At 34.2% G+C, this 12,511-nt stretch overlaps 1 protein-coding gene across 1 annotated transcript; it reads right to left on the minus strand.

The window, feature by feature from the left end:
- Positions 1-441: 441 nt before the first annotated feature.
- LOC306864563 (stomatin-like protein 2, mitochondrial) lies at positions 442-5,517 on the minus strand. Its single transcript, XM_079408660.1, has 10 exons — positions 5,298-5,517; positions 3,802-3,954; positions 3,622-3,721; positions 3,479-3,537; positions 3,298-3,399; positions 3,072-3,206; positions 2,840-2,984; positions 1,809-1,888; positions 1,495-1,623; positions 442-1,397 (listed from the first exon to the last, which is right to left on the minus strand). Exons 1-10 carry the CDS (start codon positions 5,340-5,342, stop codon positions 1,269-1,271), a joined length of 1,077 nt encoding a protein of 358 aa, XP_079264786.1. The 5' UTR covers positions 5,343-5,517; the 3' UTR covers positions 442-1,268.
- Between the last annotated feature and the right edge of the window lie 6,994 nt (positions 5,518-12,511).

The following is a 12,511-nucleotide window of genomic DNA, read 5'->3' on the forward strand; positions in this document are numbered from 1 at the left end:
TTTTTCTCAATTGTTTTCATGCATTTTATTTTTTAATCTTTGCATGCTTCAACATGTAGGCTATATTTGTGGTACACATATATTATTATAAAAAAAAATGGAAGGGTCCCGTAATTCTGTCTAGCATACCCCTCTTAAAACTGTTTATGGCCTGAGTCTATCCCCCGGTTTCACAGACAAGTCTTAAGCCTATTCCTAGACTAAAATCTAAATCTGAGCTGTTTCAACTGAAATAAACTTGATCTGATTGCTCTTAAAATATAACAGTGCCTTTGTTTTGCCTCAGGATGCACACCAGTAATGTTCTTTTTTCTAAGTACATTTATAAAAATTACTTAAATGTCCTAATTGAACTATGGCCTAATCCTGGCTTAGTTTAAACCCTGTCTGTGAAACCGGGCCTATATGTCATAATTCTTGCAAGAAAGGGTTTTACTTTTTAGATTTATTATTAATATACCACACAACTTTATATTTCATACAGACTAGATGAAATTAAAGTAACATTCAGGTTTAAAACAAGTTAAGCTCTGTCTACAGCATAAATAATCTTGGTCACCATTTTATATTTTATTTTGCAATCATCACTCTACTTTGAATCATATAAAGGATACCTCTGAATTGTAAACAGCATTTTTTTGGCAAGTTTTCTGTAGTGCACTTTTAAAACGCAGAAAATAACTCTACACTTGCGTTATAAAATATCTAATCTCTATTGTGTAAAGGCATGGTCAGTGTTGTTCGGTGAATTTACACAGCCAAAATCCAGGCATTTCTTTTAATTGATGCAAGAATTTACCACACTGACCAACATAAATCTACTTGAATCTAAGTGACCTCTGTGTGAGCCTTCTTCGTACATCACTTAACTCTCTCAAAATACATGCGTTTTGGAAAAAACTGTTTATAGCCATACAGCATTTACTTATGTTCTGCAGTTGAACAATTCATTCATTCATTTGCGATTAATTTGGATTGCATGAATATTAATAGTGTTAAATATTTTCACTAATGAAAATATGAATAGGAGAAACCTTTGAATAATGTTGAAAGAACTTTCATACAAAAAACTGGGTCAGTGATTATCAGGAAAAACGAAATATTCCACATTTATTATAATAAACAAAAAAACACACTATAAAATCTTTGTGTAGTTACACCATAGTGCTTCAGGGATTTTATCATTTTAGTTTTCTCGCATCAGTCCTCTACAATCAGAATCTTTCTGGTATCAACAGTTTGTCTTTTATCCCAGAATGAGACTTAAATCATTTATGTCCAGTTTCAGTTTCAGTTTCAGACACAGTGTTTCCTTCCAAAGCCATCTCGTTATTCTCAGTGGTCTTGCGGTCTGCTGTGATCTTGGTCTTTGATAAACTCCCATAAATCGCCATGGCCTGAAGACGGTAGAGAACAGTGAGGTATACATGTTAACTAGGGACATGAGTGTTATTATTAGGAAATATTATGTGCAATATATGAATGAAGCCATACCTGAGTGACCATGCCGCTCATGTCTCCTGTGTTGGAAGGCAGTAAGATGGTGTTGGATTCCTTGGCCAGGTTGGAGAAAGCAGAGACGTATTGTTCGGCCACAGTAAAAGATGCTGCAGCGTTTCCATTCTGTACAGATACAGTTATGAAAGGTCAATAAGATGCCTTGATAATGTAAAACAGCCGGAACTCACTATGCTCATCTCAGGTTTAATATTTGATCAGTTTACACACGATTGATTCCTCTCTGCTTATATATAGTGTGATGATGTATAAGTGTGATCTGGGTTCTTCATAAGGTGAATCAGATCTACCTGCTGAGTGAGCGCCTCGGACAGCAGCCGGATAGCTTTGGCCCTTGCCTCAGCTTTCGCCAAAACAGCATTCGCTTCACCTGTACAGGGTGAAACAATATCATTAATATGCTGGTGGGCATAATGAATATTTCAACATTAATACAATTATGAACATAAATAATTATAATAAATAATAAGTAAATATTTATTTTGGAATAAATGCAATAATAATAATGATTTTGATATCCTTAATTATTATAATATTTATACGAACATTATACAAAAATAACCATTATACAATTTATTACATATGATATAATTATTATACAATTTTACAATCAAAACAACAATATAAACAAGCAATTATTTTTGTTTATTATATTTGTTGTGTATTTTTATTACTTCTATTCACTTAATAGTAAAATATAATCAGTAATAATTTTAAAGTAAGATTGTTATTATTATTAAGAACAACAAGAAACAGCATTCCCAACCCATTTTATTTGCTATCGGACACATTTCCAAGTGAAACTGGATATCCAGTGTAAACATTTTAACATTAATGTAAAACAACATTAACAACAAGCTGTAAATCATCAAACCAATAGTCCACAAGGCCTTTTTTGGAATATATTTTTGTTAATATTATGAATTAGCTTCTTTTTTTTTCAATTTTAATTTTAGTTAAAGATGTATTCCTTTTGTTTTGCTTTTTTGTCATTTTATTATTATTTTTTTTATGTCTATATAGTTTTTTTAGTACCTCAACTTAAAATCAGAAGAACAGAATAAAATGAGAAGTGATGCCTTGACAACTAGCGGAAATATATATTTTTACTTTATTTAAATTTAAAATGTTTTGTATTTTAAGTTAATGAGACTTAAGCCAAAAAAAGAAATGCGGTTCAGAAGTGAGGCAAGTTATTACATAAATCATTTACAATTTTGGTACAAATAAAAAAAAAAACTACAAAAAAAACAATTTTTTTTCTACTACAAACATTAATCAAAACCCCAGATGTTAAGTAAAAAAACCTAAAAATACTCACCAGCAGCTTTGTTAATCTGTTCGGCCTTCTGTCCCTCAGACGCCAGAATCTGAGCCTGTTTACGACCCTCGGCCACATTGATGGCCGACTCCCTCGTCCCCTCTGACTCCAGAACAGTGGCTCTCTTCTTCCGCTCGGCCTCCACCTGACCGTGATTCATGTTTTATCAGTCACATAACTGAGAGGAGATCACTGTAGTCTGTCAGATGAAGTTGAAAACAAATCATCATACCTGCATTTGCATAGACTCTTTTACTCGTGGAGGAACGTGAATGTCTTTGATCTCGTATCGGAGACATCGAATCCCCCAATCATCTGCTGCCTGGTTTATTGAATGGACAATATTGGAATTCAGGGACTCTCTTTCCTGTCAAACAGCAAATATGATCCTTAAGCACACTAATGAATGGTGAATAAGATATTGTGTAAGTCACCGAGAGACTGTCTGGCATTCACACCCTAAACACTTTGTCCAGAGTCAGTTTTCCCAGCTCTGATCTCATGGTGGTCTGTGCCAGCTGGGTAACGGCATATTCTGGGTCCTCCACTCCATAACTGGCCTTCAGAGGAGAACAAAAGCACACTGTGAGGGGAGGAAAAGCCTAAAGAAATACTGGCAGAAAGCAGAAAAGTACTTACCTTAAACGGGTCGAGTATCCTGAGATATAAAACTCCATCTATCTGCAATGTCACATTGTCTAAAAGCAAAACAACATATTGGTTTCATCTAAAACAATCCATGAAAGTAGGAGCGGATAAAGATCACAACGCCTGCGACTTACCGAGGGAAACTGCTGACTGCTCTGGCACATCTACCACTATCTCTTTGAGGCTTTGAACATATTTAATTCGGTCCAAGATGGGAATTAAGAAGTTTAGACCCTGCAGGAAACAAAAAATTTGTTATTTTAATGGCTGGAAATGATTTGAACACATTGAAGATATTCGTAAGGGTAATTCACTGGTTCCAGGATTCGGTGGAAACGGCCCATCCTCTCCACTACCCAAGCTTCCTGCTGGGGTACGAACAGAACCACAGTGTTCATAGGGATGCTGGAAGCCCATCGCTGCTGAGCTTGGGTCCCCCACAATGCAGGCACGGTTTGCCGTGAGTGCTGCACACAGAAGAGACAGGATGCGATGTAGTATAGAAAAGAAGTAAATTACATGCACCCCCCATCCCACTCACACACTTTCTGTTTCTGTGAATTGTTGGGACTTTCCATAGACTTCTATTACTTTTATACTGACAAAACAATAGTTGTTATCCACTAACCCTAAACCTAAACCTAAACCTACCCCTTACAGAAAACCTGTTTGCATTGTTACACTTTCAGATAAACATCATTTACTATTTTTAATCATTTTTTCCCTCGTGGGGACCACCCCACAATGTCAAAAATTTCAGGTTTTACTATCCTTGTGTAATCCTCCTATTATTGTCCCCACAATGTAGCATAAACAAGTAGATACACACACATTTTGTCCAACAATTATTATTTGAATCTTATTAAATAATTGTATTCTTTATTTATGAAGACGTAACAATTAATAAGAGTAATAAAAAATGTTTAAACCAATACAACAATTACACATTATACAAAAAACACAATTTAATACACATATTTAGTATCAAAATGCATTTTATAGTCTTTGAGCACTGTGTAGTGTAAATGTCACACAACCCATTCTTCTAGTACTTTTTTTTTTGTCGTCTACATTTTGGTATTTAGTTTTAGTTGATTTAGTTTGATTTTAGTACTTCAACTTAATCTAAATGAAAATAAGAAATATTGCTTTGGCAACTAACTGAAATCAACTTTTTTTTTTTTACTTTAATTGTAACAATTAATTTCAATTCTATTATTTCAGTTAATGTCTTATTTCAAGTAATACAAGTAAAAAAAAAAAAGTTTTATATGATTTTAGTTTTTGTTAAAAAGCGAAATTCAGTTCAGAAGTGAGGCAAGTTAATGCAAGAATCATTCACAATAAAATTTTTGATCATTTTTGATTTCAGATTTGACTTAAACACCCTTAAAGGATTAGTTTCGGTTAGTTGTACCAGAAACTAGTACAACTTGTTTTTTTTTTTTTTTGGTGCTGTCAATCAAAATAAATTCCACTGTGTCTCTACAATGGCAAAAACGTCATTCTAAAAGTTTTATACAAACATTCACCATTCATGTAAGGCTTTTAACAAAGGTTGAAGTTCTGGGATGGAAGCCTGATTAAACAAATAGCTGATGTTACAATCGTCACATGTACTCAAAGAAAATCACATTATTGTGACTTTAATTTATTTAATTAATTAATAACTTAATTGTTATTTAAATTATCTTTAACGTATCAAAAAAATTATATGTCTTTGATTTCGAAGTGAATTTTAATAAATTAAATGTGACAGCATTCAACTGAAGTATCAAGTCCTCAGAGCAACATCGCGCACGTGCGTTACCTTTAAAAGACCACTTCCTGCCCGACACACCACCGTCCTGAGCATGTTCAGCCTTTATCAAAACAGAGGCTAAAAGATGACTGTAACAAATCAATTACTTCTCGAGTTTGCACTACAAACGTGACCCTCTTACAGCTGCGGAAATCAAGTTACAACATCACAAGCGTGCGTCAGTGACAAACATCCGGGTCTGAGAGGGAAACAAATGCTTTCATTATATAGTTCCGGGTTAGTTACACATCAAACACCAGTTTCTGAAAGCGAGTGTGAAATATTACAAGAAAATGATAAAATTGTTACAAAAATTATAAGTACTACATTTTCATAAATCCTATAGTACTGCATCAAATAGTTTTGCGTAAGTCAGTAGAAATTATAGTTTGTTGAATGTGCAATGTGGGCTCAAATTTCATAATTGAAATTAGGCTAAAAGAAAAGAAAATATAATGATTTGACGAAACTTGTGTACAAAATTACATTTTTTTAAGTTGAAGTACCACTAAAACTAGAACCGAAAATAAATAAATAAAGCTAAAATAAATATTTTTTACAAATAAAAAATAACAAAAGTGTTAATTTGCTAAAACTTGAAAATGAAATATCTAGAAAAATCTACTTTGAAATATCTATAAATAAAAATAGTATACTATATAATAATAGCCTAATATTAAAATAACAAATTGTGTTTAGTCAGTGCTCTTCAGTAACAATGGAGATTTGTCAAAATAATGCATTAAAATGCAAGTTAAAATAAAAAGATGTGAAAATAAAAATAAAAAATTATTTCATAAATTCATGTATTTTAATTGGTTTTACGTTGTGGGTCAAAGTCTCACATGACAAAACTCACAAATTAATTAATTTGCACAACAGCAAGGTAACAGAAATATTCACTTTATTAGTCTTTGACTTTGTTTTTCATTTTTTTTTGTCCATACGTCCATCTCATAGAATATTGAATAACATTTACAAACAATAAAACAGAAAAAAAGAACAAAGAAGGTAAACAACTACAAAAACAAATAAATAAAAAGTGCCAGGTGTAATAATATAAAATTAGAATGAGGGTACATTCAGGTATATAAAAAAATATATCAAATAATGGTTGTTTTTTTGAAATCACAAACTTTTACGTCTTAAAGTTAAAGAGCTCACAGACTTTTAAAACTTGTTTTTCATCCAGAATCTCTAATACTGTCAACGCACAGCCTTACTTCAGTCAACAAACCCATAAATTTGGAGGTTTTGTAAGTAAACTACAATTATGAATGTGAAATTTGGTCAAATTAATAATTTAAATTAAAATAACTTTCTATCATCTTTAGAATATTCAGTGAAGTTTTCTCATAAAACTGAGAGAGGTCTTGAATAATAGAATAATGAGGCCCAATATTTTTATTGATACATTGCTGTCACACCAAAATATAAATGAACAATGCCAAAATATTTATCCAAGTTTACTTTTTTTGTTATTATCTCAGGTCAGGTCCGCTCCAAGGACAGTGCAATTATAAAGTATACAAATATTAAGAAAAAGAAAAGTAGAAAAAATAAAAGAATAAAATAAAAAGATAAAAAATATCAATATAAATGTGCAGGTCAGTATGTTGTTGACTTAAACAGTAATAAGAGGAATGAGCAAAAAGTTGTACAGGGTATTTAAATAGCAGCAATGTGAGGTAGAAACAATTCTACCTCATGAAGAAAGAAAACAGAAGAAGAAGAAGGTGAAAAAAGAGAGAAGTACAATCACAGACATGCAGGACCTTTATAGCACTCAAGGATTTTGAAAATAGAACACAAGTGGACAGTTTTAATTGCCTTTCTATTTTTACTATGTTGAATAGTACAATAATAGTTTTCCAATTCTTTATAAACCTTTCTTTTAAGGACTTTTTGTTAGAAAACTTACACTTATGAATGTGAAACTTGACTAAAATAAGCACATTAATAAATTTTCAGAAAAAAATGTTTGACGGGATATAATGTATCTGTTAATTTGAAAGAGAAAAAAACCTTTGAGGTAATAACCAAACACTTTCCTATTTAAGATTATTAACAAAATTGCACCAATAAGCAATAGAGCAAGACTTGGTGGCAACTTCCTTTAGAAACAGAGAACGAATAGATTTGACTGTTTTTATCCAGCGTCACACCTGTTCCTTCACCTGACAGGCATAAGCCACACCCATTAGCTCGCCTATTGGTCAACAGTCCAGCAATTCTAACGTCATTAAAATCCCTGCAAGCCCCGCCTCTTATTCTGTGAGTCAGGACGCGGCGCATCGTCTGCCCTCAGTAGTGCGCTCATAGGGAGGAACTAACTTATGACATCGTTTGAAATGTCACCGGACAGCTGAGAACTTATTAGAGTGACAGGATTTAACCAAGAGGAAAAACTTCGGTTACCATGTCTCTCCTCTGCGTGAGAGGTGAGTGCTGTTTGAAATGTGTTTTCTAACTCCATGCAGTCAGACTCAGCAGGTGTTTTGTTTCTTTAAAAGTTCAGCCGCGAGAGCCATTTTTTAAACTGTAAGCATCTTATTTTCTTTCTCTGAGATGTTTGCCGTGGAATAGTATACACTTTATTTAAATGAAGTGATGCTGTCAAGATCAAGCAGGCTGAAGTTTGGTGTCACTGGAGGTTTGCTTGATGTGGTTTGAGGGAAGCAGCTGTTTGGAGTCGTGATGTAATACAGCTTTGCAGCACAAACAGGACAGTGCAACAATAAACATAGATTTCTAAAATTATTGTTTGGTATAATAGTTATTTAATATGAAAAAAAAAACATTTGGTGTTGCCGTTAATCAGAACATTATTAAAGACAATTTAGTAGCAAATAAGGGAAATAAAGAATAAATATGACTTTTGCAAAAACGTATAGGTGAAACTTGTTAAAAAAATACTAAATTTATGATAGGAAATTATAAATATAGTGTATAATATTTTAATATTGCATATAATATGACAATATTTGTTTTATAATATTTTAAATAGTGTATATATTTATGTGTGTGTGTGTATAAATAAACAGTGCATGCATAAATATGTATATATACATATGTATATGTATGTGTGTGTGTGTGTGTATACACACAAGGTGCGCTCCAAAAGTATTGGAACAGTAAAGACAAAATTGCTCTGTTGGCTGTGGAGTCAAGACATTTGCAAATATGATTAAAAGATGAATATGAGACAAAACTACAGAATGTCATATTTTATTATTAGCCGTTTCAACACATACATGTTTTACCAAATAAAAAGAACAGCACTTTTAGAGTTCATCCCACTCATTGATGTGAGAATAAGTATTGGGACAGTTGAACATAAGACAGATATAAAAGATTAAAAGCTATTATTTAGTTGCAGATCCCTTGCACACAATCACAGCAGTGAGTCTGTGACCCATAGACATCACCAGACTCTTGGTCTTATCCTTTGAAATGCCTTTCCCAGCCTTTAATGCAGCCAATTCCAATTGTTGCTTGTTTTGGGGAGTTTCTGCCTGTACTCTCCTCTTCAGCTGGTGAAATTCATGTTCAATCAGATTTAAATCTGGAGATTGACTTGGGCAATCTAAGACTTTCCATTTCTTTGCTCTTATAAATTCCTTGACTGAACTGGCAGGGTGTTCTGGGTCATTGTTCTGATGCAATATGAAGCACTTCCCAATGAATCTGGTGGCATTTTCTTGAATATTGGTAGGAAAGATGGTTTTGTACCCTTCCAAATTAATTCTGCTACTGTCATCATACATTAAGTCATCAGTAAAGTTGAGAGGGCCTGTTCCAGAGAGCCATACATGCCCATGCCATGACACCACCTCCACCATGCTTTACAGATGAGGCTGTATGTTTGGGATCATTGCAGTTCCCTTTTTTTCTCCACAGTTTTGCTTTCCCATCACTTAGATAAAGGTTCATCTTTGTCTCATCGGTCCATAAACACAGTTCCAAAACTCTTCTGGCTCACCTTTGTGCTTTTTTGCAAACTCTAGTCTTGCCTTTCTATTTTTGGTGCTGGTCAGGGGTTTGCATCTTGCTGTGTAGCATCTGTAATTCTGTGTCAAAGTCTCCTGAGGACAGTAGATTGTCAGAGCATCACCCCAGCTTTCTGGAAGTTGTTGGTGATTTTACAGACATGTCTTTTAGGATTCATTTTCACAGCTTTTATGATTTGTCTGTCATCAACTACTGTTGTTTTCTCAGCCGATCAGGTCGTTGTTGGTTGCTGGTGTCGCTGGTGGTTTCCAAACTCTTGATTTCTCCATGCCCTTTGTTTTTGCTAGAGCTCTAATTGACTTCCTCTTTTCTTTTAGCATCCAAATTGCTTGCTTTTCTGTCAAAGTCAGCTCCCTCATCTTCATCCTGGTTTGTGTGTGTCATCATCGAATGCAAGATTCAGAATACAGAAGTAATGGATATAACTGATACGACACATTCCCTGGTTTTAATATCTGAAGAATTAATGCAGCAGGACACAGCTGATCACTTAGAAAGACCTGTGAGGCAACTGTCCCAATACTTATGCTCACATCAGATAGAGGGATGAAACAATAAAAGTGCTGAACTTCTTAGCTGGTCAAACATCTATGTGTTGAATCACCCAATAATAAAGCGTGACATTCTGTAGTTTTGTCTCATATTCATCTTTTACTCATATTTGTAAATATCTTGACTCCACAGCCAACAGAGCAATTTTGTCTTTACTGTTCCAATACTTTTGGAGGGGACTGTCACACTCTTCCTCTGGGACACATCCACTCTTCCTCCAGACCTTGATTTCCAAATGAAATGCAAAATTTACTTTTATCTGAAAAGAGGACTTTAGACCACTGAGCAACAGTCCAGTTCTTTTTCTCCTTAGCCCAGGTAAGATACTTCTAACGTTGTTTCTGATTCAGAAGTGGCTTGGTAGCCCTTTTCCTGAAGACGTCTGAGCGTGGTGACTCTTGAGGCACTGACTCCAGCTTCAGTCCACTCCTTGTGAAGCTCTCCCAAGTGTTTGAATCAGCTTTGCTTGACAGTATTCTCAAGCTTGAGGTCATCCCTGCTGCTTGTGCACCTTTTCCTACCCAATTTCTTCCTTCCAGTCAACTTTGCATTTAATATGCTTTGATACAGCACTCTGTGAACAGCCACCCCTTTCAGTAATGACCCTCTGTGACTTACCCTCTTTGTGTGTCAATGTTCGTCTTCTGGACCATTGCCAAGTCAGCCATTTTCCCCATTATTGTGGTTTCAAAGAACAAGAGATACCCAAAATTTATACTGTAGGTATGGTCATTTAATGAAGCTCAAATATAATATGTATTTTGAGATACAGATTTTTGACTTTCGTGAGCTGTAAGCTCTAATCATCAAAATTAAAACAAAAACTTTTGAAATGTATTACTTGTAATGAATCCATAATATATGAAAGTTTCACTTTTTGAGATAAGTTGCAATAATTTTTTTTAATTTTCACTATATTCAATTTTTTTTAGATGCACCTGTATGTGTGTGTGTGTGGGCGTGTGTGTGTGTGTGTGTGTGTACATACACGTACACGTACACATTTGTATATACAATTAAAAATATTATCATGTAAATATATATTGTATATGTATGTAAATATAAAGAATTTTCTTTATATCTTTTAATATATTTAATTCAATTCTGTAGATTCACTTAAATCATTTAAATTAGTATTTAAGTAATTATTATTTATTCATATATTTACTTCATTAGTGTATGTATGTAAAATGAAAATGTAATAATTTTATTAACAATTTACACACTTATAAATACTAATTATATAAAGTAAATACTAATTTATTAAATACTAATTAAAATATTGGCATCTATCTATCTATCTATCTATCTATATACACACACACACACACACACACACACACACACACTAACATTTATGATAGAATTTTAATACAATTTATTGATATAATATTAATCGATAATGTTAATTGAATATTTTAATTTGTGATTTAGTTGAGTTATTAACATGCTGTACTTTGTAAATGCCGCTGGCTCATCAGGCCCTCTTGAAGGAAAGCAGATCAAAAGCTTTGTGTCATGTGCTCTCATACTCCTTCAGAGAGACACATACTCCTTTTATCTTTGGTCACCGGCCAGTTGCAGATCAACATCTCCATCATTTCCTCTCTTTCTTATCTACACTCAATCTATTCCAGTGGCAATGCTTGCTTTGCTGATTGCTGTCTTTGGTGAAAGTGTCTCTGCTTAATGTCCACACAGTATAGCTTGAAGGCTGAGTGCAGTGAATGTGGGGGTGGGACAGGGTCCGTACACTGACTGCTCGTCCTCATCTATGAAGAGGTGCAGGCTAATGTGATTTAAACAGTGACTGGGCTGTTTGACAAAAGAAGACACATGAAACCAGCTTAAAAAAGTAGCAAATGTGGACTAAATTTTCTGTGGAGGAGTTTTAGTTTGAAGCTTGAAGTGTGTAAAAGATGTTTGAATTTCCTTCCTTGTTAAAGGGAAACCATACAGGCCTTTTACCCCCAATGCCTTCTTTCCTCAGGAACTTGTATTTTTATACAGTTATGCAAGTAAAGCAGAAAGAATCAGTGGAGACGAGCAGATTTACTCAGATACAAACACTTGCATAAGAAACCCGTTCACCGAGGATCTCCAAACAAGTCAATTATTCAGAGAGACAGAGTAAATGTTTGTGCAGGAACTGGACTGTGATTAAATTCCTCAGCGTGTCTCACAAGAGCTTTTATTTCATTGGTTTAAGGTTTAAAAGGTCACTGCTCTTTTCTCATCACACTTACTGTATCCTCAGATTTCACAAATTACACCTTTTACTCACACGAAATGTGCTTTCAGTTGAAGTTTGGCTTTGTGGATCACCAGTTAGAAAGCGTAGAAATCTTTCTGCATGATTTCGATTGTGTTGTAGTTTCCTCATTGTCCTTTCTTAAACTTAACTGGAACAGGAGGATTTTAGTACTTGGACACACAAACAGCATTTACAATATGTTCTTACGTTGTTTCTGATTCAGAAGTGACATGAAGACTGAAGACGTCTGAGCGTGGTGACTCTTGATGCACAGTATTCTCAAGCTTGAGGTCATCCCTGCTGCTTGTGCACCTTTTCCTACCCAAATTCTTCCTTCCAGTCAACTTTGCATTTAATATGCTTTGATACAGCACTCTGCGAACAGCCACACCTTTCAGTAATGATC

Source organism: Barbus barbus, assembly GCF_936440315.1.
Source record: "Barbus barbus genome assembly, chromosome: 45".
Taxonomy (NCBI): Eukaryota; Metazoa; Chordata; class Actinopteri; order Cypriniformes; family Cyprinidae; genus Barbus; species Barbus barbus.